Source organism: Pelodiscus sinensis, chromosome 21 (genome assembly GCF_052426305.1).
Source record: "Pelodiscus sinensis isolate ZL-2025 chromosome 21, ASM5242630v1, whole genome shotgun sequence".
Taxonomy (NCBI): domain Eukaryota; kingdom Metazoa; phylum Chordata; order Testudines; family Trionychidae; genus Pelodiscus; species Pelodiscus sinensis.
Genome location: NC_143072.1, coordinates 23438203 through 23464772, shown reverse-complemented (window position 1 = coordinate 23464772; position 26570 = coordinate 23438203). Strand labels below are relative to the sequence as shown.

The 26570-nt window shown below is 43.0% G+C and overlaps 1 protein-coding gene across 6 annotated transcripts in view; it reads right to left on the bottom strand.

Moving 5' to 3' along the window:
• The window catches only part of TEX14 (testis expressed 14, intercellular bridge forming factor), a 94529-nt gene that overhangs the window by 7451 nt on the left and 60508 nt on the right, over window positions 1-26570 (bottom strand). For 4 of the 6 annotated variants that reach the window (XR_012897039.2, XM_075904673.2, XM_075904675.2 and 1 more), the window contains 13 exons: window positions 23664-23770; window positions 21287-21366; window positions 19732-20001; window positions 17762-17862; window positions 14886-15005; window positions 14251-14329; window positions 13314-13404; window positions 10064-10126; window positions 8430-8557; window positions 7808-7998; window positions 4823-4922; window positions 4329-4415; window positions 2063-2140 (listed from right to left, as the gene is read on the bottom strand). Coding sequence is in view for 4 of the 6 variants with exons in the window: in XM_075904673.2 (XP_075760788.2) it covers window positions 2063-2140; window positions 4329-4415; window positions 4823-4922; window positions 7808-7998; window positions 8430-8557; window positions 10064-10126; window positions 13314-13404; window positions 14251-14329; window positions 14886-15005; window positions 17762-17862; window positions 19732-20001; window positions 21287-21366; window positions 23664-23770 (1495 nt within the window). In the remaining 2 variants the exon portion in view is untranslated. The remainder of the gene's footprint in view (window positions 1-2062; window positions 2141-4328; window positions 4416-4822; window positions 4923-7807; window positions 7999-8429; window positions 8558-10063; window positions 10127-13313; window positions 13405-14250; window positions 14330-14885; window positions 15006-17761; window positions 17863-19731; window positions 20002-21286; window positions 21367-23663; window positions 23771-26570) is intronic. The other 2 variants (XM_075904674.2, XR_012897040.2) reach the window with 2 other exon arrangements.

The following is a 26570-nucleotide window of genomic DNA, read 5'->3' as shown; positions in this document are numbered from 1 at the left end:
TGTCAGTTTCTTTAGCATCCTGCCCCAAATCATCTGATTTTCAATTAAATAAAACCATTGTAGATATATTTTTAGAAAGGGCCAGTAGCAAGACACAGATAAGTAGTGAAATCCACCACCTTTCTATATTCACAGGAGCAAACTTATTGCTTTGTGCTAAAATGGAAAATGCACAAGGAAATAAATCTTTAATCTTTTCCCTTGCCCTTCTACATATGGCAGAAAATCAAAAGGAAACCTGTACATGTTGGCTTTGTTGCCCTATTTAGCAGGGTCCAACAATATTTATTTTCCCTAGACTTATCTTAGTAAATTTTGTTCCCTGCAGCATGTGAATTAATTCACAAGCTGCCTTCTGCTAAGCTATGATAAGCAGGAAGCAGCAGGCTGTCACTAGAATGAAATCTGAAATAGCTATACTTTATGCAAATACAAAACCCCATGCTGAATGAACAGCGAGCAACACAGGATACTGCATTCCTCACCACCTAAGAACAAGATACACCTATGTCTGAATACTCACAGTGGCCTCTTTACCTCAGGAAACTATTTTAAATGGATAAAGATCTCACACAACTTGTAGGGAAACACAAACAAGTGCCAGAATCATCCCCGAGTACCTTGTTTGCTTCTATAGAGAATAACTCATGTTTCTGACTTATTTTATCCCGCTTTTCCCCTTTCCCTTTCTAATAACAAATGTAGAGTCCACTCATTAAGGCTATGCCTACACTGCAGCTCCGTCTACATTGGCATGATCTTGCGCAACGTAAGAATTTTTGCGTTAAAGTATTTGCGCAAGAGAGCGTCTACACTGGCATGTGCTTTTGCACAAGAGATGTACTTTTGCGCAAAAGCATCCGTGCCAGTGTAGACATTCTCTTGTGCAAGAAAGTTCCGATGGCCATTTTAGCCATCAGGCTTTCTTGTGCAAGAAATTCATGTTGCCTGTCTACACTGGCCTCTTGCGCAAGAACACTTGCACAAGAGGGCTTATTCCTGAGCGGGAGCGTCATAGTTCTTGTGCAAGAAGCACTGATTTCACACATTAGAACGTCAGTGTTCTTGCACAAGAACTCCCCGCCAGTGTAGACAGGCAGCATGTTTTTGCGCAAAAGTGGGTGCTTTTGCGCAAAATCATGCCAATGTAGACACTGCCTGCAGGTATTTGTTGGCAGACAGTATGCTAATGAAGCACTCATTAGCATTTGTTGCGCTGTCATTTGCATATTCTCTGCCAATGCTTTTTGCGCAAAAACAAGCAGTGTAGATGGATTTGTTTTGCCCAAAAAAACCCTTTTGCCTCAAAAAAGGAGGTATACGGGATCTTGCGCAAAAGGGTTTATTTGCACAAAACGGACCCATCTACACTGCTTGTTTTTGCGCAAAAACCTCTTGCGCAAAAAGCATCGGCAGAGAATATGCAAATGACAGTGCAACAAATGCTAATAAGTGCTTCATTAGCATATTCTCTGCCAACAAATACCTACAGTGTAGACACAGCCTAAATGTTAAGTTTTCTATTCACCTGGTGGCTTGAGCTTCATGTCTGAAACATGACTCCCATCTATTGCAATTCCGGGTTTCAATGGCATGGGAAATTCAGTATTCTGACCTTTGGTCTCTTAAAACAGAACGCGGAACACATGATACTGGAGCTCTATGTGTTTTGTAATCGTGGCCAAATAGCTGCAACTGTCTTGGAGTATGAGATCAGAGAGGTATAAGAAATGTGAAAGGGTAATCTAAATACAAAATAAACTGTCATATCATTAGGATGAACCCTTAGGAGGAGGCACAGTATGCTCCTTACTGATTTCCTCTCAGACTGACAACTGGAGCTCTCCTTTGCTGCAAAACCTGAGACAGCTGTTCATTATCCCTCCGTTCTGGGTTACAGTGCCTACCTCAGATGAAAACTGTAGTGTCATTATACATGTTAGACAAACCAATAGCCATTATTTGAGACATTTATTTTAGAATAAGAACTGCTCGGCTGCAATGTGAAAGTTATTTGTAATTGCAATCTCAATCTCATTGTTATCTATTATTGGCAACTAACCATTCATTGGCATATTGTGCGTATGGGATTTTTTCTCCTCAAAGTCCTTATAGGTGGCATCATGTTGCTTTAAATTTTCTGTTGAAAAAAAGTAGCACTTGTTTCCTTACTGCTTCAGATATTGTTTCAAAATCTATTCCATGCTATTTGGGGCAGTATGTTACTTTTTCAACCCACATGCAGGCTAAATAATATGCAATCTGAAACTGACACAATTTAATTTTACAATTTGCCATATGATCACAAGCTACCTTTTCAGTATCAACCTCCTATTTCCTTGCTTTAGGATATGAGGAAACAAGTATACAAGGTATGTGTATGTGTATATCCCCAAAAGAGCACTCTTTTGGATTTCTGAAGGAAAAACTAACATGACGTAACTAGTAGTCTCCTTTCTCTAGGAAATGTAGATGGAACACATGACCAGAAGCAACATGTAACTTTGAATTTGTTTGTCACCACTAGGGATCTCAACATGTAGTCGAGTATGCGATTAATCAATAAATCTAGCCTATCAGAGGCAGCAGCGTCGGGCGGGGGGGCAGCGGAGTCTGCTGAATGGCAGCCTGTGTCCAGGGTGGGCCAGGTTCACTGCAGACAGAGGCTGCTTCGTGAGATGCTAGCACAGCCTCTGTCCACTGGAAGCTCAGACCCCCCTCAGATAGGGCCTGATTCAGAGGCAGCAGCGCAGGGTGGCAGGGAGCTCCCCGGAAGTGGGGCCGAGAGCACACTGGCTGCTGGCCCTGCCTCTGGGGACTGTTGAATAATTGTGTAACCACTAAAATTTGATGCGGTTCCATGATTATTCAATTAATCACTATTTAACATCCCTAGTCACCATCAGTATCACATGTAAAAAGCAGTGGCTTTTCCATGGTGCTGCTGAACCATGGTAATAAATTGTAAATTAAGATAAATTAGCAAAACCATTTTTTGCCAACCGCTGTAACAATCTATAGCAAACGCCTTTGAGGATGTATCTGCCATTTGTTTGGGAATACAAAAACATTCACCTGCCCCTAGTGTATGAACCTGTGACGGCTGAAAAATTAAGCAGTTACACGTTTATACAAGTAAGCATTTGCTAACATCCCTAGCTTCCAAGCCATCTCTCATCTAGGCCTCAACTGGAGTACTGTGTCCAGTTGGGCACCACATTTCAAGTAAAATGTGGAGAAATTGGAGAAGGTACAGAGAAGAGCAACAAGAATGATTAAAGGTGTAGAGAACATGACCCATGAAGGAAGTCTGAAAGAATTGGGCTTGTTTAGTTTGGAAAGGAGAAGACTGAGAGGGGACATGATAGCGGTTTCCAAGTATCCAAAAGGGTGTCACAAGGAGGAGAGAGAAAAATTGTTCTCCTTGATCCCTGAGGATAGGACAAGAAGCAATTGGCTTACACTGCGGCAAGGGAGGTTTAGGTTGGACATTAAGAAAAACTTCCTCACTGTCAGGGTGGTTAAACACTGGAATAAATTGCCTAAGGGGCTTGGGAATCTCCATCTCTGGAGTTATTTAAGAGCAGGTTAGATAGACATCTATCAGGGATGGTCAAACTCTAGACGGTACTTGGGTCCTGCCATAAGGGCACGGGACTGGACTCGATGACCTCTCAAGGTACCTTCCAGTTCTAGTGTTCTTTGATCCTCTGATTCAATTCAATTATTTGAATGTAAGAAGTGCAGAAGTAAGATGGGAAAGGGGAAGTAACTAATTTTGTACAACCAAGGGAGTATTTGATGTAATACAGAGGGGAAAGAGTGGAAAATTTTGCACTATATTTTCTGTCTGGAGGTATGTGCAAATAGGAGAAGAAATTTAAATCATCTATGCTGATGGGATTTGGCTCTCCTGCTCCAATTAATTTAATGGCAAATAGGCATCCAAATCCTTTCTGCATCTTTGAAGATTTCAACCTTACTTCACATGTGGAGCTGGTTTAAATGTTACAGTATAACAGTGCTCCGCAACTTGACTGCCATCACCGGGCAGAACTACTGGTCACTGTGATGTCTGTGAAACTGCCGAGTCAGAAGCCCCAAAGCCCAATTCATTATAGGAAAGTTGGTGCCAATTATGTAAGTTGTTGACATTTAATTTATTACTCATCTCATAGCAATCGCTGGCTTGAGATCTCCGTATGGTCACCTGTGCATTTTGTAGTAGTGCACCATGTTGGGGAATTCTGATCATCTATAGAAGGAGAACCATGGAAATAAAATGTAACTGAAAAGCCCCACAACATTTTAGTTTTAAGGCTGCTTACCAATTTCATCCAGTAACTCCTGGGCTGGTGGAGGCAACTCATTAATAAAGTAGTCTGATGCCCGGGATAAAGCTGGGCTCGATTCACCTGGAAAAAAAAGCCTAATCAACTAATATTGATGAATAACTACAAGCTCTGATTATAACAACATCTAACAAACCTTCCCTGAGATGGGGTCACTCACATTCTACCAAATACCCTTAAATAATTTCATAAAGCTAGCCATAGAGCTACACTTGCAGTTATATCCCTCAATTTTTTTGATGTAATTTGAAGTCAACACTTATTTACACCTACAATTTAGGTTTATCAGAGTAAGTGTCCAAATTCATAATCAGGAAACCTGGGATGTGAGTATTCTAATAAATTCACTTGCAAATGAAAAACTGCCCACTGTTCTTTCCCCTAAAAATAGACATCTGGGTAAAGGCCAGGTTGGAAACATGCTCCTTACAATAATGCAGCTCTGATATTTCGTTAATAACCTGCTGTACCTTTCCGTGGGTCACTTTGCTGAGTGACAGGAAATGGGTTACGAGATTCTTTCCTGGCCTTTCTCAAAAGTGAAGAAGCACTGAGTGTAGACAAACCACTCTGTAAAAGACCACATAAATGAAGCATAGGAGTATGAACTTTTTTTCTGTGTTCTTCTCCTCTGCTAAACCCAAGATGAGAGGAGGCAATAATCAACTAGCATAAAATTCATCTGTTCTATTCTTTGGTCTGGCCCATAACCTCACAGGCAGATCGTATACTTAGTGTGCAGCACAGAATACAAACAGGAAGACAAGGAGCTTTTGTACAAATCAGTAGCCACCTTTTAAACACTGTGATGGGTCTTCTTAGGGTTTGTCTAGACTATGGGATAAGATCGAATTAAGATACACAACTTCAGCTATGTTAATTGCATAGCTGAAGTCAAAGTAGCTTAACTCAATTTTTGCTGCTGTCCACACTGCAGGAAGTTGAAGGGTGAACACTCTCCCTTCAACTTCCCTTACTCCTTGGCCACGTCTAGACTGGCATGATTTTCCACAATTGCTTTTGTGGAAAAGAGCGTCTAGATTGGCACGGACGCTTTTCCGCAAAACAACTTTTTGCGGACAAGCATTCGTGCCAATCTAGATGCGGTTTTGCGCAAGAAAGCCCCGATAAAGCATTTGCGCTAGAGGGCTTTTGCCCGAATGGGAGCAGCATAGCATTTCTGCAAGAACACTGACAATCTTACATGAGATCATCAGTGTTCTTGTGGAAATTCAAGTGGCCAGTGTAGACAGCTGGCAAGTTTTTCCACAAAAGCAACTGCTTTTGCGGAAAAACTTGCCAGTCTAGATGCAGCCCTTGTGTATGTGAGCACAGGCAAACTCATCTATACTATTATAAAAGGAGAGGCATCCATCATGCTGTCTATCACAGAGAACATTTGAGAATGCACTGGAAGACTTGAGAAGTTTCTAGAAAATGCCAGAGTTGAAGGGAACCCCGTCCTGTGGCAGCAGCGGGTGCAGTCACAGGTGGCTTGGCAGGCCAGGTTGGGGGGATGTGGCGGGGGCCCCCCCTTCAGGCTGCCATTGGCAGGGGTTTGGGGCCTCTGCAGCAAGTGGCCAGCAGGTGCAGCAGGGAGCTGGTGGTAAAGTTGGTCCTATGCAGACTTGTGCCCGCTAGGGCAGGCAGTTCATGGGCCAGGGCACTGCACCGCTCCTGTGCTCCAGGGACAGCGGTCCGGCAGGAGGGAACAGCAGGGGCAGCAGAGCATGGAAGGGAGCAGCTCCTTGTGGTCCATCAAGCAGCTGCTGCTGCGGTATGATGACTTCTCTGAGCGGCACATTGGGTCCGGGGACAAAGAGAAGTGGGAGATGCTGCGAACAGGGGGGCTGGTGGTAGGTCTCTGCCCATCGCACTCCACTCATCCATCCCTCAGCCCCCTTGAGCCAGTGCAATCCGGGTCTTCCCACACCCTGCCCTCCCCTACACCTGCCCCCCATGCCACCCGCTCACCCACCCCAACTTATCCTCCCTTCTCTGCTGCCCTTCCGCCCAATGCACCACAGCTGTGAGGTGGGGCTTGGCTAGTAATTATAAAAGCTAGTCAGGACTAGATACAAAAATCCTTCAATAATAAACACAAGAAGAAAAGTCTGTAATCACAAACAAGAATGCATTATCAGAATGGAAATAGGGGCTCCTAAGTAGGGAAATTTTATTCCAAAGGGATTTTTCTGGAGAGTAAGTGACAGCAGTATACATTTCTCAGCAGTGCAAGTCAAGGCAGAATTGTTCTGTTAATATGTTTAATGAACTCCAACCATGTGCCCTGCAAATCTAAAGCAGCAGAACTGACTTGATGACAGTTAACCTGTCTGCCTCTGTTCTGGATGAACAAACTGTAATTCAATCTTTAAAGGGCAACCTCCACAATGAATAACAGTAAGAAAGGTATTAAGGTAACTGTTTATATATAATCCTCTTGAATAACAATCAAATTAATGTTCTCAAACCAGAATATTTTCAGCTCCAAAAACATCAGTGGAAAACTCTAAGCTTTTCTTGGAAATCTGGTATCTCTATACAGTGAATAATCACAATACAGTGCAAATTCTGTGACTGTAGCAAAGTAAAAGGACAAATTAAACCCCTCAATATAATGGTTTTCTGAATTTTGTGAACATGCAAACTACCCTTATGCCTAGAAGGATTCAATTTGTAATTTGTTTCTTGAGAAACCATTCTTCTTTAGCTGTGCAGCCCTCCCCAACCCCATTTTAAAGATTCCCTTTCTGTGTAACTTGTAATTTATAAATCTGAAAACTCAAACCTCTTTCTAAGCAGATGTAAATCTCACCTTCACCAAGACAAAGAGGTTTACAAATCAACTGCAAACTCTGATATCTTCTGAGATACCACCTTCTATATGCACACAAATGTTTTGATTGAGAGTTGGGAGTGATCTTAGTACCAAGAATTTCCTGTTTCATTCTTGATCAAACTGCTCAGTGAACCCCAGATCAAGCAATATAAGAGCTAACTTCTAGGAGAACTCAGATTCAGTGTAAAATTTTACTTTCCTCTTTGCACTATGGGTGAGTTGCACTGAGGAATGAAAAATGTCCTGCCTACCAATAAAGATGCCAAAAATTAAGCCAGATAAAAAAAAAACCTTCCTCAATTTTACCATGTCCTTCATAGAATAACAAGCCTGTTCTGGGTTCACGAATTGTTTGAAGACATTATAATACATAATTATATACACCGAAAATTCTTATTAAAATAGAGTGTGACATCCTGAGTCCAATGAAATTAATATAAGTTTTATCATTGACTCCAACAATGCGGAGATATAACCCAGAATGTATACTAACTTATATGGTTCCTTATAAGCATACCTCTTGCAGTTATATTAAGACATTTGGAAAATATGAGAGAGGAGAAAGAGTTTAGGAATTTGCTAGCATAAAGGAAATACAATTTCCTACACTTACAGGCTCAGTCAATCCAGAGGAGTAGGTTTCAGAAGAAAGGAAGGTGGTTTCTGAGTTCTTTCCCTTTTCATGGGCTGTAATGAAGCTACTGGACATTGTTATGGAAGCTTCCTGAGTAGCCCAACAAGAGGTATCCAGGGGAATTTCATGGCAGTCTCCACATTTCTTGATGACTGATGACACCTTTTTCACTGGGAAAAAAGTAAGAGAAAAGCTTCTTTGCTTTTTATTTTGTTGCAACTAAGCTGACATTGCATTTTAATATACATGGAGTGAGATTTTTAAAGAAGTCAGGTATGTAATTGCATGGGTAATTTACTTATGTGAATACAAACCAAACTCTGAACAATCTTTGCTCACAATAGTTGCTCACTACACAGAAATTCAGTGTACACTTACGGATTGTGACTGACATCTCCAATTCCCCTATGACAAAAAGGATGTCCACTCATGAATCTCTAACTACCCAACTGATAGAGACACTGAGAGCATAAGCAAAGAAAAGCAACATGATATTTTAAAAAAATAATATTTAAGTTCAATGATCACAACGTAGTGAAAATCTTGGTTCCTACCCCCAAAGAGTTGAGTAATTCTCCGATCCTTTCCCCTGAGGAGTTACCTGGGCTGAGTGGAGTGCTGACACTAGTTGGTGCATGATCCATTCTGGGGGTTTTACAAATTATATCCTTACAAAAATTCTCTTGCTCACATGAAATACTGGACAAATCCTGAATATCTGTCAATGATCTAGAGGATTGATAGTGAAAGAGATTCGGATGGTTAGAAGATCTGTTTTTAACTGCTTCCTCCTTACACGGTCTGTGTTATTACATCACCCTACTTTCAAGGCTCTGGAATGTTGCTAAGAATTATGTTTGATTTTCCTTAGGGAAGTGAGAGATTCCTTGGGAATGGAGGGGAACCTAAGGCCCAGGGGCTCCGGCTTGCCTGGATCCAGGCTCTAAGGCTTGGGACTTCCCTCAACACCCTCTCGTACACTGAACTCCTCATTTTTGGATCCACCCCAGAGCCTAGGAGGCCCCATAAAATCTACTTGCCTGGGCCCCCCAGGCTCTTGTGTGTGAGGGGAATATGGAGAGTGTCTTTCTCCTTCTCAGTTGGGGGCCAAGTCAGTGAGGGTTTTTTTTGGGGGGGGAGGCCCCCAACTGATTCTTCTGTGGCTCAGAAGCCCCTGATCCAAAAAAGGTTCCCCATCCCTGCCTTAGGATAACTGCATGTGGAGTTCTCAGAAGGCTACAAAATACCTAGTCCAAAGATTCAAAAGAGCTTAGAAAGAGAAAATCTATTTTAGCTACCAACCTAGAATTTTTTTTCAAAACCTCTTCCATGCAGCAATTTTATTCTACAAGATGCTCAGAAGGAGATTACCACTCCACAAGAGAATGCTAACAAAACTGACTCCACGGCTCAGGAAAGGATCTCCTGACTTAAACAAGAGACTTCAGGTAGAAAACAGACAAGTTTGGCGCTCTTGATTCTTGCAGCTTTAGTTGTTCTTCAAGTGAATTACTTGGACTAATTAGACACATATACGCAAAAGAGACTTTGGGTGTCTTCTTAAGGGTTTAAATGCTTGTAGGACATGGGCCAAACTGAGGAACCCAGCATCTCCACTAGCTACACTCTGAAGTCTCTCCCCTTATGACTGTAATCTAATAAGCTTTGTTGATCAGAAGGGAAATTTCAGCTGAACCATTGTCTCAGGAATTTATGTGACCTCCATTTATATGTGGCTTTTTTTTAAGTTTGTTTTTCAATTTAAAATCAAAGCCCAGAAGTTCATTCTGCCAAGTGCTCCTGTCCTACCAAAATAATAGCCTCCATTATATTAGTTGTTTGCTGTGAGAGGTTTTTAACTGGAAACTAAGGATTTTCTCTCTCAAAAAAGGAAAGTAATTTTGTTTCTGTCTTCAATTTAACTTGCTCAGAGGGAACAGTGATCCCCTAATATTTTAACTTCTAAGCACAACATCCAACATTCTATTTCATTAATTTAATTATTCACGAACATAAAAATAATCTGAACTAAGCTAAAGTCAATTGTAGATGTTTGATTTTTTATACCTATCCTCCCTGCTTATCATGATGAAGTATTATCGTTGTAATTCACATGGCATCCTGTTTTTGAATTTCTGGTCTATCACACTTTTTCGTTTCATATAAAAAGAGAACTCTTAGAATGGCAATGATTGATTTGCTGCAGTTTCACTATGAAACAGTGTGTGTCCTTACATATCTTTCTCTTTGAACTCTTTCAGTGTCTCCTTAGGTATAATTTCTTGTGATGCTTCAGCACTGGAAAGAGAAAAAAATTAAGAGTTCATATTCATCAATTCTCTTGGAAAACCATGAAAATAAACTTATAAAAAGAGCATAAAAGAAACTGAAGACATTTAAAAGACTAGTTCTGTGGGGTTAGCATGAAGCTTATAAAGATCAGAACTTTTTAAAGTCTTGACGCATTAGTATAGAGGGTAAGAGAAAAGATGAAGTACACAGCGGATATGAATCTGTACTGTATCTTACACAATCAATGTATACACTACAAATGACAGGCTTTTCAAACCAAACCATTTGAAAATGAAATCAAAACATGTCAAAGACTTTTCATTACTTTTTTTCCTCCACATTTCCTCTGTCTTTTTATATTCTAAACTATTTAGGACTCTTTCTTATTAGGCATATGTACAATACCTTGTGCAGTGGGATCTTGATCTTGGCTGGTGCCACCGTATATTAATTAATACAAACAAATGAGAATACTGGAAACATAAAAACCTGACCTGACAGTTCATCATGGCTGCATGTCTCCAAACACTGAGCTATTAACACCAGAAGGTGATCATAGACAAGTCTACTTCAAATTCTGCCTCATGTCATCCAAGGCAGGAGAACTGAACCTCCACGGAGTGGGGAGGGAAATCATCCCTGTGACCTCTGTACACCACACACTTGTCCCCCCTGTTTCCCTTCCACAGCAGCTGTGGTGCCACTGGTTATTACATTCACTAGGTACTCCCAATTCCTCCATAAAGGTGCAGGAGTCAGAAAGATTCTTGAGTCACGCTTGAGTAAGGCCTTTCCTCAGCTTAGAATCATAGAATACTAAAACTGGAAGAGACCTCAAGAGATCATCGAGTCCAGTCCCCTGCCCTCACGGCAGGACCAAGCACCACCTAGATCATCCCTGATACATATGTATTCAACCTGCTCTTAAATATCTCCAATGATGGAGATTCCACAATCTCCCTAGGTAATTTATTCCAGTTTTTAACCACCCTGATAGTTTGGAAGTTTTTCCTAATGGCCAACCTAAACCTCCCTTGTTACTATTTAAGCCCACTGCTTCTTGATCTATCATCAGAGGCCAAGGAGAACAACTGTTCTCCCCCCTCCTTCTAACAACCTTTTAGATACTTGAAAACTGCTATCATGTCCCCTCCCAGGCTATGTCTAAACTACATCCCTTTTCTCGAAAAAATGATGTAAATTAGACACTTCGAAATTGCAAATGAAGCTGGGATTTAAATTTCCCATGCTTCATTTGCATAATGGCAACCATGGTTTATTTTGAAACGGGACTTTTTGAAAGAAAAACGGCTGTTTAGATGGGGATCGATCAAAAATAAAACCCTTTTTCAAAAGACCCTATACACCTGAAAAAATGAGGCATATAGGATCTTTCGAAAAAGGGTTTATTTTCGATTGATGCCCATCTAAACAGCTGCTTTTCTTTCGAAAAGCCCCACCACCATTATGCAAATGAAGCACGGGAAATTTAAATCCTGGCTTCATTTGCAATTTCAAAGTGTCTAACTCACATCCTTTTTTCAAGAAAAGGGATGTAGTTTAGATACAGCCCCAGTCTTCTCTTTTCTAAACTAAACAAGCCCAATTCTTTCAGTCTTCCCTCATAGGCCAGGTTTTCTAGACCACTAATCATTTTTGTTGCTCTTCTTTGGACCTTCTCCAATTTCTATACGTCTTTCTTGAAACATGGTGCCCAGAACTGGACACAATACTCCAACTGAGTCCTAATCAGTGCAGAGAAGAGCAGAAGAATGACTTCTTGTGTTTTGCTCATAACACTCCTGTTAATGCATCCCAGAATCATGTTTGGTTGGTTGTTTTTTTTGAAACAGCATCACACTGTTGACTCATATTTAGCTTGTGGTCCACTATAACCCCTAGATCCCTTTCTGCAGTACTCCTTCCTAGACAGTCACTTCCCATTTTGTAAGTGTGAAACTGATGGTTCTTTCCTAAGTAGAGTACTTTGCATTTCCCTGGAGAGGTGAGCATTGAAAGACACAAGCGGATGGGCTGGCTGGAACAGATGGGTACAGGGTGTCAGCATTTCTAGCCCCCGGGGAGGAAGTGCTAGCTGCTTAGCTTTGTGGGCAGAGCCTGAGAGGTGCTGACTAGGTCACTGGCCACGTTTGGGTCTGGCGCTGTGGCTTAAGACTTAATCTTTGTATTCATGCCCATCAGTATGAAAGAAGATATTTGCATATATATTTGCAAGTATATGGAACCACACTTAAGTTGCGGCCCTCGGCATGTGCTGTATCATTGTAGCCCCTGGGGCTTCCAAAGTTGTGTAGCCCTGCACTATTTATACAACTCCTTTTTTATTTTTAGATCATATAAGATCTCCTGGTTGATACAAGGTGGTCTCCTGCCAAACTTTCTATCTTTCCTACTTAGTGGAATAGTTTGCTTTTGGGCCCTTAATAATGTCCCGTTGAAAAACTGCCAATTGTCTTCAGTTGTTTTTCCTCTTAGTCTTGCTTCCATGGAATCTTACCTACCAGCTCTGTGAGTTTACTAAAATCTGCCTTCCTAAAATCCATTGTCTTCATTTGCTGTTCTCCCTTCTACGATTCCTTAGAAGCATGAACTCTATGATTTCACGATCGCTTTCACCCAAGCTGTCTTCCACTTTCAAATTTTCAACCAGTTCCTGCCTATTTGTAAAAATCAAATAAAAAACAGCCTCCCCGCAATAGCTTTCTCACCCTTCTGAAATAAAAAATTGTCTCCAATGCAGCCCAAGAAACGTGTTGGATAATCTGTGCCATGATGTGTTAGTTTCCCTGCTTGAGTCACTCCAAGAAATAGCCAGCAGTCAGAAATGGTGCACACAGATGGGATACTGGGTATGGATTTACCTCCCTATTCCCCATTTCAGTATGTGTACTACATCTAACATACACAGAATTATTTTTCTTATTTTAATCTTAACTATCTCATTAAGCAAAGATGGGGATAGATAGTATCACAGTCAAAGGTAAAATCTCATCCACCAGGCTTATGAAAGCCCTTTTTATATTTCCTTGCTAGAAAATACATAAATCACCATTTTAAAAAAATACCATGGACATCTTATTTGAGCATTAAGTATTTCAGTAGGATTAATAAAGAGAGAGCATGTTCTGTATAACCTAATTTTTGTTTGAAGTAGTATAATAAGTCTTTCTACCTGGCTACCGGAGTATGGTTGAGTTGATTCACTCCCACTTCATTACTGCCACGGTTTTTTACTGCTGTGTTGCAGAGAAATATTTTCTCTCCTGAATACAAATAGCAAATGTTCCTTTTTATTAGGTTTTGCAAATAAAAAAGTGAAACATTACTTACTGAACAGGAAATTGCAACTTTATTATCTTTTCAGTTCTTGTGACTTCTGTTTTTGTTATTCTAAGAGACAAATGCATTTTTAAAGATGCATTTTCATAAATATATCCCAGATGCCAAGCCATTCTGCCAACTGGGATTATGGAAACATTTACAAATCCTCATTGAATAAGGACTGACAAAAATAAACATACAATGATATTCTACTCATTCCAGATATATTATTTCAGGCCCAAAAGGTCTCACACCCAAGGGAAGTGTGAGAATCAGAATATTAGCATAGATATAAAAACTCTAATTCGATTTCCTTGTCTCTTGCTAGCACATTATGCGAAGCTGCTAACTCAATAATAGGTACAAAAGAAATAGGTCACATCAGATTTCTGGCTGCAGTGTTACAAGTGTATGATCAAAACTTCACAACTCCAAGAATTCATTGATCATGGACCCTCAATTCCCATTGAACGTACTGGGAATGGAGACAACCAGGCCTGTATGAGTCCAATTTCAGCTTCTACTGGGGAAACTGATGACTAAATATTAGCAATGCCGACATTTGGCAGTCCTGTGCCACAAAAGTAAGGACATGGAAATATCCACTGCAAGGAGGAAACACAAATAACAAACACGTATTTAATAGTGTTGTAGCTGTGATGGTCCCAGATATGAGAGAGACAGGGCAGGTGAAGTAGTATATTGGTGAAAGAGACAAGCTTTTGAGTTTCATAGAGCCCTTCCTCAGGTCTGAGGTAGGTAACCAGAATGTCTAAGCTAAGCATTACCTGACTCTGTATCACTAGGCACCGGTTTCTGTACACAGGTTTCTTGGGTTACTTCTAACTCATCTTCAGAACTTGAGATCTGAAGAGACAGAATGCATCAAATTAAATTTCTCACAAGAGAGCTATAAAAGGAGAATCCTTGGCCCTGTGCAATGTGCACCCTAATCAGGGTGAGGAGAGGCAAATCGTTCAAGAGCTTCTCATTTTTAGGTCTAGTATTGTACAGCATGCATTGTATCTGACATCCTTCACAAACAATTTAATCCTCTCTAGGAATTGAATAAAAACTGCCTCCCAACATGCAACAGTAAAATGAAAAGTGCTAGCAGGGGAAGATTTAGTTTAAGAGTGGTCAAAAACTTTTCTTAGCCTAACAGCAGAGTTTTTAATTTTAAGGTTACATAAAAGCCTAAATCTCCTTGTAAAAATGAGCCAAGAGAACATGCTTTAAGGAATAAGGCTAGTTCTTTGAGAGGTACAGATTTATCGGAGGGCTTGAGAAAGCAGTGCTTGCCAATAAATATAATGCAATATAGATCACTCTTTTTACACACCAACATAAACAAACCCACAAGTGGTTTTATTTGCCCTTTAGCTTGAGATACATTTTATTCCTGTGCAGACTTTGCTTTTACCTCTTGTTCTGAGTTTCCCTGAGCTGCTGGAGAAAAAAAATAATCCGGATCAGGAGTGAAAAACTCATCTGATATGTCAGGAGAGGAATTGGAGGAACGAGTTAATTCATTTGAATGCTCCTGCGAAAGGTGGTATAAAATGTCATAAAGTTATGATGCTGTCACAACTATGTCCATATTTATAACATATAAGAGTATAATGTATAAGAGTATAATATACTCTTAGTCAAAAACGATAAATAATAACATGTTTTCTATTCTATTGTAATTTCAGACTGAAAACAATGAGTTTCCTTCACTCAGGTGTATAATTTTTATTTTGCTTACATTTCCACCTTTAGGATAACTACAGGCAGTCCCTGAGTTACGCGGATCCGACTTACGTCGGATCTGCAGTTACGAACAGGGCCCTCCCTCTCCCTGGTCTCCAGCAGACCAGGGAGAGGAAGCAAAGCGGCGGAACACGCGGGCAGCGGACAGCCCAGACACGTCTGGGCTGTCCGCTGCCCGCGTGTTCCGCCGCTTTGCTCCCCTTCCCCCTGGTCTGCAGCAGAGCAAAGCAGAGCAAAGCAGAGCAAAGCCACGGAGCCCGAGGGCAGCAGGACAGCCACGGCACGTCTGGGCTGTCCCGCTGCCCCCGTGCTCCGCGGCTTTGCTCCTGACGCCTATGGTACAGCAGCTGGGGCGCTGCCGGTTGGTCCCGTAGCGCCGCTCTGGGCGCTACTGGACCAACCCGGCAGCACCCCAGCTGCTCTGCCGCAGGCATCCTGATTCAGCCACTGCTGGTCAGTTTCAGCAGCGGCTGAATCAGGACGCCTGGGGCAGAGCAGCTGGGGTGCTGCTGAGTTGGTCCAGTAGCGCCGAGGAGCGGCGGCGCTACTGGACCAACCCAGCAGCACCCCAGCTGCTCTGCCCCAGGCGTCCCCAAGTCAGCCGCTGCTGAAACTGAGCAGTGGCTGACTACAGGAAGCCCCTGCCCCGGGCTTCCTGGAATCAGCCGCTGATCAGTTTCAGCAGCAGCTGACTTGGGGATGCCTGGGGTTCTTAAGTTGAATCTGTACGTAAGTCAGAACTGGCGTCCAGATTCAGCCGCTGCTGAAACTGATCAGTTTCAGCAGCGGCTGAATCTGGACGCCAGTTCCGACTTACATACAGATTCAACTTAAGAACAAACCTACAGTCCCTATCTTGTACGTGACCCGGGGACTGCCTGTATTGCATTTAAATTATTTCTTGGAATTACCCCTTCAGTTATTACAGGACTACTATGATAGTAGCTGGCGTACCACCTTGTGCAGTAGGCTCATCAGATCCCAGAGAAGAAGCGCTGCAGCTATGCTAGGGGAGTACTCAGAAAGTCCTCCCACCAGGACATTAAGGCCTGGTCTAGAATACAGGATTAGGTCAATGTAAAGTGCCTTGCATTGACCTAACTGTGGAAGGGTATGTCTACACTGCCACCCTAGTTCGAACTAGGGTGGTTAATGTAGGCAACCGAAGTTGCAAATGAAGCCCAGGATTTGAATTTCCCGGGCTTCATTTGCATCTTGCCAGGTGCCGCCATTTTTAAATCCCCGCTAGTTCGGACTCCGTGCCCGCAGCTACACGCGGCACGGAGTAGGTAGTTCGGATTAGGCTTCCTATTCCGAACTACCGTTACTCCTCATGGAACGAGGTGTACCGGTAGTTCGGCTTCCTAATCCGAACTACCTACTCCGTGCCGCGTGTAGCCGCGGGCACGGAGTCCGAACTAGCGGGGATTTAAAAATGGCGGCGCCCGGCAAGATGCAAATGAAGCCCGGGAAATTCAAATCCCGGGTTTCATTTGCAACTTCGGTTGCCTACATTAACCACCCTAGTTCGAACTAGGGTGGTAGTGTAGACATACCCGAAGGGTCTTCACTTAAATCTGGCTCCTGCTGATGTAAGTGCCACTCTACCATGATTTAGAAACACCAGCTCCCTGAATGGTGCAGCGACTTGGTCAATGTAATTAGGTTGACACAATGTCAGTATATACATTGCTTTGCTTAAGTTGACGGTTGGTTACTGGCTTTCAGGAGCTGTCCCACAGTGCATACATTGGCAATATAATGCAAAGGTGGGGAACCTCAAGCGATTTAGTAACTGCAGTGGGTGTATACTGATGTAAATTAGGTCAACATATTTCTGTAGTGTAGACATGGCCCGAGTACCATGAGAAATGGAACTGTCAAAACAGAATGGTGTCTTCTTCCTCCTGAATCAGTCCTGATGCCTAAAGTAGTGTCAGAGAGTGCTGTGCTGCCAGAGGGACTATTTTTCAGACCTCTTATGGGCATTAAAATAGCCAATAACATTTTTGTTGGAATAAGTGTCAAACTCTGGCAACAAATCATAATTACATACAGTTGGCATTAACTAAATTGCCCTGGAGCTTTTATTCAGTTCCTTCATCCAATTGTTCCAATGTGCTGTTAAACCTCCCAGACATGTTGTAAAACAGATCTTGTTTGTGCTGCAAGGCCCATCTCTTTCCCCAAGCATCTGAGGAGGAGGTAAGATGCCTTTGTCGACCACGCCACATCTAGACTGCCGCGCTGTGCCGTTCAACTGATAGTCAGCACAGCGCGGCAGCCATTTTTATTTTAATGAAGCGGGGATTATTTAAATCCCAGCTTCATTGACTATGTCGAGTAAACTACTTTACATAACTCCGTCGACGGAGCCATGTAGTCTAGACGCACCCCTAGGGAACTCATAGCTAAAAAATCAGCTATGATGGTTGCCTTCATTTTTCAGTAATCAACATGGACAAAACAAGTATATAATCATCCTGTCACAAAACTGGCATACATTATTAATACTAATTACATTTCTTGGATTACTGTACGTACACAACAGGTATCCTCGGCTTTTGTTGGACTGATTGAATTCTTAGGAAGGTTTGCTCCATACTCCGCTTGCTCATCTTTTGCTAGGGACTGCCAACTTCTGCCTAATAAATTGAAGCATATCAGAATGGAACATAATTCTTATGCAAAGGATAATGTGGCTTGAATACTTTGTGATGGAATATAAATAAGAATAAATTTATGAATGGCAGTAAAGCTACCTGATCTATTGGGAATGGAAAGGTAATGACACCCACGACTAAATCCAGACATGTGAATCTTCACTAAGAATTGTCCTGAAAACATTCTTCAAAATGGAATCCATGTACATGTCACGAATGAGTCATTTAAAAAAATCTCAATTAGCCACAAATTAGTATTGAAGCTAGCACCTGTGTCAATCACGCGCTCTTTTGAAAGTGAAGGTAAAGTCTAGCCACAGCGGATCCTGTGCTCCTCAAAAAATGAGGAGTTACTTTCACTTTTGAAAGGGTCCGTGATTGGCACAGTGCCTGAACGTGAGTATGCAAATTAATCCCGGGATATTTAAATCCTGGGCTCATTTGCACTTTCAAAGTGCTTGATTTGCATCCCTCTACCGACAGAGGGATGCAGTCTGGAGGTAGCCCTAGTGTGACATGAGGGACATGAGTTTACAGTGAGACATATAGCAGGTGGATCAAGCCATGAACCAGATTTCATAAGATTTCAGGGACAGAGCTTTCAAGTGGGAGTCCATAGTCAATTAGATATTGATTCCTATAATTTGTTTGTAAACTTAGTAGTGGCCAGTGGCGTGCGCACATGTGCACGCATGTGTGTGTGCCTGCTAATGTCCCCACACCACATTTAGCAGTAGCTAAATCCACTTACAAGGTGAGGATATAGCTACGGTCAGTGTTCCCTCTAATTTTTTATGTCCATGTGTGAAATGACTTTTGTGATGTGCACCAATACGGAGGTGATAGATCATATAACGTGTCATTCTACACACACCTAGTATGGCAAAGGGTTGGGGTGAGAGCTCTAAATGGGGGCTCCAGGCTGGGGTAGGTGGTTTGGGGACAGGAGGGGGTGAGGGCTCTTGAATAGGGCTGGGGATGAGGAGTTTGAGGGGCAAAAGGGAGTTCAAGGCTAGGGGGTGGGGTTGAGGGATCCGGAATACAAGAGGGGGAAGCAGGTTGAGGCAGGAGGTTGGGGTTCAAAAGGGGGTAAGTGCTCTGGGGTATACCTGGGGATGATGGGTTTGAGATGTAAGAGGAGGCTCCAAGTTTGGGGAGGGGCTCAGGTCTAGGGTTTGGAGTGCAGGCCTTGGACTGGAGTTGTGCACTTTGGGGTGGAAGCAGGAAAGAGGGTTTTGAGTGCAGGAGGTGGTTCCAGATTGGGGGAGACTCAGGAGGAGAGGGAGGAGTTGGGCTCGGGCTTACCTGGGAGGCTCTTGGTCAGTGGCACTAAGGCAGGCTGCTGGATGCCTGCCTGTTCTGTGGCACTGCACTGTTTCCCAGAACTGGACTAAAGGTCCTGCTCCTGGGGAAGAGCATGAGGCTCCACAATTGCTCTCACTCGCAATCACCACCCAGTGCTCAGGATTAAGGCAACATGTAGAGACTTGGGGACCCATGCCAAAAAACCAGACATGCTGCGCTGAGCACTTCCCCACTGGTCCCAGCACAGAGCTGTGCTAGCTGGGGCCATTGGAGAGGGGCCCCTCTCTCTGGACAGTCACAACTCCGTTCTAGAGACAGGGGAGGAGCACCTCTCCTCCAGCAGCAGCAGCTTTGGGGCTTGGGGAGAAGCATGTAGCTCCGAGCCCCTGAGCCTCTGTGTGAGGCTTAAGAACCCCCGCACTGGCTTAATGGGAAAGTCAAAATAATCTCCGAAAGTCAAATAAGCTCCAATATCCCTGTGCCACCCCATCTGTGGCCATAACAATCTGGCTGGAAAGGCAGGAAGCCCAATTCCATGAGCATTACCTACAAAAGGTCTCAAAACAGACTCCAAGTCACTCTCCTCCGACTCGTCCATCTTCCTGCTCAGATCCCAGGTTTCAGTTCCATCGCCTGCGTGCCGCCTGCCATCCCTTCTCTGCCAGCCAGCACTTTCCTGGCCCCTGAAGGTTACATGTGGAAAGGCTTCCTTCATGCTTTCTGCCTCGCTCTCTGAAGTGCATTCACTCGGTGGATATGGAGGGAGAAGTCCCAGCTGCCCAGACGCCGCTCTTTTAGCCATTTGTTTCACTTCAGCTAGACGCAAAGTACATACTCAAGGTTCACCTTCTCAGAACACTAGGGTCAATCAGCATTCTCCTACAGAACTCACCCACAATGTGGACAGTCAGCTCCTCCCCTCTGTGGCTTCAGGCTGGCTACAGACTGCAGCGTCACAGCCAAAAGTGTTTACTTTACAATCAGACTGGTCAGAAACCAAATTCTGCTTTAATAAAAGCTTAAATCCTGCAGAAACTGAAGGAGAAACTTCTCTACAGACACATTCACCACGGACTATTTTAATGGGTCAAGCTCTAGTAATAGCAACTTTCTGTTACTCATTTTCTACTGCCTTTTAGCTGTTGCAATAACTCACAAGGGAGTAGCAGGGGGGTAGTGCCTGCCAGTGCAGAAACACTTGTGCCCCCCAGGAGCTGCACCAGGTAAGCGCCCCCATCCCTTGACCTCTCCCTCCCTCCCAGACCCTGCACACCCTCCTCCTGCCTAGACCCTGCACCCGCACTCCCAATCCTCTCTCCAGCAGCCCCCTTCTGCACCCTCTCCCATCCAGACCCTGCATCTCCAGCCCACTCCTGCATACCGCCATCCTGCCCAGACCCCCTTACTCCAGCCTTCAACTGTAGCCCTACACTTTTGTCCAAACCACCCACTCCCAGGTAGCTACTGCCCTCCCCATCCCACCCAAACCCTGCATCCCCACCCCATTCCCTGGCAGCCCATCACACATACTGAATCCCTCATTTTTGACCCAATGCCAGCACCTAGGCAAGGTTCATTAAATATTCTAGGTCCGGTCCTGGGGGAGCCCTGAGCCTTGGCTCCCCCCATGGTCTGGAGTGTGAGGGCTGCCATCCCAAGTGAGGTGAGTGTCTTTTTTTTCTGCTTCTTATTTGCTTGTGGCTGATTTTTCTGTGGGCCTTAGGACCCCAACCCAAAAAAGGTTCCCCATGCCTGGTCTAGCAGTTTGACACACCCCTGTATGATTTATCTCCCACACAGAAAGTAGAATTATTGAAGGGTGTAGAGAGAATTGGAGACCCTGGCATGGAAGAAGGAGCAAAGGGGGACACAGAACCTCAAACAGAGGGAAGAGCAGGGAAAGCTGCAGGGAACCCCTGTAGTAGAGGGTGATAGGAGAGTGGCACACAGGATGTAAGATAGTCTAAATGCAGGACAATATGGGGGAATTCTGGGACCTCCCAACATCAGCATTAAGCTTTTTCACGATGGAAAAAAAAATCACTGGAATGTCTAATGTTTTGCAAACATGTTAGTTCAATCAACATTGCTGTTTACTCACTTGCCCATTCTGACTGCACCATCCTTCGCTCCTCCCATCTCCTTGAGTTATAAATTTCAGAAACTGATTTTGGGAAAAACCTACAGGAAATTGTTACAAGATATAACAAACAAATCTAGATTAATAAATATAGAAATGTATTATGTTAGCAGTTCCCCCAGTTTACAAAATACCAAGAGCTTTGGGATGCACAGTCTATACTTTAAAGTTATATAAACATAGCTATGTAGATTAGAATGTGAAAAAATAATATAGGTTTGTTTACAAAAACTGGAGTAGTTGTTTGTGTTGACATAAATAACTTCATATAAGAAGGTGGTGCTCCTACACTCTCAGAAAGACTTATGCTGGGGTAGGCTGTGTCTACACAAAGGGGCCATACCAGCATAAGCTCCTCTGTGTAGATGTAGCCTAAGGCTCACACCATACCACAGAACTAGCACACTGATTTTCCAATGGCCTAGATTTCAAGTGTATGAGTTAGGCCCATTATGGATTAGCATGACACCACCAATGCTTTAGAACCGATACCACAAGGTGCTGAGCATTTCCACAGACACGCCAAAAAAAACTTTGCATTATACCTTTCTCATATAGAATTATAGAATATTATAATCATATAGATTACAGAATTATAATCATATAGAATTATACTCTGTAGATCAATCAGATGATCAGAGGAGAATTGAAGATACTTGACACCTCCATTTTGGACACAAATGTTCCCATTATCAATTCCTTGGCTACCCAACAATTACCTTGTCTCCATTCTAAAGTGCAGTGACTCACATGACTATGTTGCATGTTTTTAACCTATGCCAAATCTTTCCCATTTATTGTCTGGTCATTTATTCCTTAACAAAGGGATTTGGATCACCTTCATTAACAGGGTCACCTTTACTTACACTTTGATTATTTTTTTCCAAAAAAACTAACAGGTTAGTGTAACATGATTTTTCCTAGCTGGTTTAACCTTATGAAGACATTCTAGGAGAGCACATTCCCAGCTCTGCCATTGACTCATTTTGCCATTGACTCTGATGCCTGGAATACCAGGTGCAGAGAGCTAAGAAGAACAAAGTAGAGCCTACTTCACCAGGTCAAAGGAACTGCATAGACTGGAGTACTGCTGCTACTGAAGGGCTGCACAGGTGCTCTGTGCATTGCCACTGGTTTTAGAGGGAAGATTCTATTTTCCACCACCTACATTACAGGATTGATCCAATATCCATGGAAGTCAACAGAAGTACTTCCTTTAAGATTTGGATCAGAATATGCACAGAGACCAGGATTTGGCCCTTACTAACTATACAAACAAAAATATGCACATTAATAAAAAATATACTTATTTAATTGTATTTTAAAGGGGCCAAAACAAACAAACAAAAACAATAACTTTTACCAATGGTGCTAATGGCACTTCAGAAAAATAGAATGGGACTTTAAACATTTTGCTTATGTTATTTGGAATAAAAAAAACTTCACTAAGCTGTGACATTGAAACTAGCTCCTTAATCAATTTTACAGTTTATAGCTAACTCACTTGGCACTGTCCCTTCCAATATACTGAAGTTTCCATAACACGTTATATTTATAAATAGATATTTGTGTGCAGGTTAAAAAAAAGTAATTTAAAAGCTTTTAAAAACATTTTAAGGTGCTGAGATATCATTTATCCCATCGATTCTTACCTGTTTCACCTCTTGGCTGGTGAGCACAGATCGCAGAGGGACAGATATTCTGCATGACAGATTCAGACTCCTTATGAAACTCTCAGGGTATGTCTAGACTACGCTGTTTTTTTGAAAAAACTGCCCTTTTTTCGAAAAAACTTCACCTGTGTCAACATTGCAATTGCGTTCTTTTGAAATTAAATCAAAAGAACACAGGGAGTTTTTCGACATTGGTAAATCTCAAATTACAAGGAAGAATGCCTTTTTCGAAAGAGCTCTTTTTCGAAAGGCATGTGTGGACACAGAACAGGGACATTTTTCAAAAGAAGAGGCAATTGAAAAAAGCACAGGTGCCCTGGTGGCCATTCTGTGACTGACTAGCAATCAGGGCTTTCTTTCAAGAGAGCATCCATGCTTTTTCGATCCGACTTTGAGGTATTGATGCTCTCTTCGAAGGAGCTTCTTTCGAAAGAAGCTTGCAGTCTAGACCTACCCCCATAGTAGATATCTTGTCAGTTCTGTATCTGACAATGAGTCTGTTTCATGAAAGTCTCTTAATTGGATGGATGGCTTTTTGGTAGCTAAGAAAAACTCAGTCCCAGTTTTAATCCTGGAGGTGTCTCCTTTGACAGAACTTTTAGTGGGCAGAATCTGAAGGAATTTATTTCTTTGTAATTACAATTGAAGTAATAAACAGAACTCACCATGTCTCTTCCTTAATTCCACTTCCTCCAGAATTTGAATCGGTTCCTCTATGGTACTGCAAATTGACATTTTTTTCCCATCTTACAGCTACATGTGGATACAACTGCTGAAAAACCAAGCCAACAAACTATGACTCAGCACCTGAATGGAAGTATGTGCTTATTATTTGCTTAGTTTTCTCTAAATGCATACAAAAGACTGCATACCTCACTATTCACTGAGCTCCATTTCTGTGGCACTACTCAACTGAGTAAGGGTGGTAGGTTCAGATCATGGGTCAGGACAAAGAACACTCAAAATCTCCTAACAGGTTTATATATTTAAGGACCTGATTCTGCAAGTGCCTCCTGGAAATTACTGGTGCTAGACAACTCACAGAAATATACATAAAACACAGAATTATAGAACTGTAGGACTGGAAGGGACTTCATGCGGTTTAGTCTAGTCCCCTATACTCAAGGCAGTATTCAGTATTATCTAGATTAGGGATATACACTAAAACCTGCACTATCTGGAACTTAAGTATCCGGAAAATTGTAGAAACTGGCAAATTTTTGATGCTGGGAAAAGCAAAAAAAAAAGAAAACTGGTCCTTTAAGTGCTCCTCAGACACGAAGCCTGTACCTGGGGGAGGGGTGAACAGCAGTCGGAAGCAAGCATCTCGGCTCCCCCCACAGCTCCTGGCACCCCGACAGGCCAGCCTCCCCACGGCACTCGTGCCCCCACTCCCTGGCAGGCCACCCACGCCATCTCCATCTCCCACCCGCCCCTCCTCACCAGGCTGCATCCTGTGCCCCCCTGCAGCTCCTGGAACCCCCCGGCAGGCTCCCCCACCCCCAGCAGGCGACCCCCGCCATCTCTGCCTCCCACTTCCCAGCTTCCACCCCCCTCACCAGGCCGCATCCCCCCCCGCGGCTTGTGGCCCCCACAGCAGACCACATCCCAGCCCCCGCATGGCTCCCATGCTCCCCCTCCCCTGTAGGCCCCGCATGACTCCCGCCCCCCCACCCTCAGATAACCAGAATTTTTAGGTTACTGGCATGCCCTAATCCCCGGGCATGCCGGATTACACAGGTTTTACTGTAAAAGGTTAACAGGTTAACTGCTTAACCTCACCATTAATGGGTGAGGCTTACTGGTTCTGGTTAACTGGTATGGGCTGGAGCAGCTCCCACAGGACCCGATGGATCAGCCCCATCCAGCAGCAGCCCCTGCCAGTCCTGCTCCCAGGGAAGCAGCTGTGCTGCTACAGTGAAGTCTCCTTCCTAGGAGTGGGGCCAGCTGCAGCCTTTGTCTCTCTGGGGAGGCTTCACTACGGGCTTTGCATATAAAGCTTAGCCCAGAGAGCATGTAACCATGTAACTGCTATGATTTTTAACAGTTACATGGTTATATTTTTAACTGCACTTTAACATCCCTAATCTAGACCACTCTTGACAGGTGTTTATCTAACCTATTCTTAGACATCTCCAATGATGAAGATTCCACAACTTCCCTAAGCAATTTATTCCAGTGCTTAACTACCATGACAGTCAAGAAGTTTTTCCTTACAGCCAGAGGTTAAGGAGAACAATTTTTCTCCCTCCACCATGTAACAACTTTTTATGTACTTGAAAACTGTTATGTCTCCTCTCAATCCATTCTTCTCCAAACTAAACAAACCCAATTTTTTCAATTTTCCCTCACAGGTCACGTTTTCTAAACTTTTAATCATATTTGTTGCTCTTCTCTGGGCTCTTAATTTTGTCCACATCTTCCCTGAAATGTGGCCCCAGAACTGGAGATAATACTCCAGTTGAGGCCTAATTATAGAGAACTTTCTGGGTGTCTGGCTGATGAGTCTTGCCCACATGCTCAGGGTTTAGCTGATCGCCATATTTGGGGTCGGGAAGGAATTTTCCTCCAGGGTAGATTGGCAGAGGCCCTGGAGGTTTTTCGCCTTCCTCTGTAGCATGGGGTACAGATCACAGCTAGAGGATCTCTGCATCTTGGGGTCTTCAAAGTATTTGAAGGCTTCAATATCTGAGATATAGGTGAGAGGATTATTCTAGGAGGGGTGGGTGAGATTTTGTGGCCTGCACTGTGCAGGGGGTCAGACTAGATGATCATAATGGTCCCTTCTGACCTTGGAGTCTATGAGTCTATGAGTCTATAATTGGCACTGAGTAAAACAGAAGAATTACTTTTTGTATCTTGCTTATAACATTCCTGCTAATACATCCCAGAACAATATTTGCTCTTTTGCACTAGTGTCACACTGTTGGCTGATATCCCTTCTTCAAACCCATTTTTTAACTAATAATCCAGAACTTTCATAGTAAACATGTTAAATCATTCTTTCAGCATTCAACAACACCTACAATTTCCCATGACACAACATTTCAGATGTCTGCTATCCAAACAATGCCTCTACCTCTCTGTTTACTCTCACAATATTCCTCCTTCCACCTTATGACAAGATGTTTTCTCTACTGTGTCACTGGATTATCTAAACTAAGCTGCAGGGACCTTGTCTGATCACTGTGGCTATGTCTAGACTGCAGGCTTCTTTCGGAAGAAGCTTTTCCAAAAGAGATCTTCTGGAAAAACTTCTTCCGAAACAGTGTGTCCACACAGCAAAAGCGCATCAAAAAAGCGATCTGCTATTTCGAAAGATAGCGTCCACACTGAACGGATGCTATCTCGCATTTAAGCTGTGATTGCTATGGATGGAGTGGCCACCAGGACACCAGTGCTTTTTCCTCTTTCCTCTTCCCTCTTCCTGCGAAAGAACTCTCTCTTCCCCATCCACACATACCTTTTTCCAAAAGAGCTCTTTCGGAAAAAGGCTTCTTCCTCGTAGAATGAGGATTACCAATGTCAGAAAAACCCCTCTGTTCTTTCGATTTTCTTTTGGAAGAATGTAA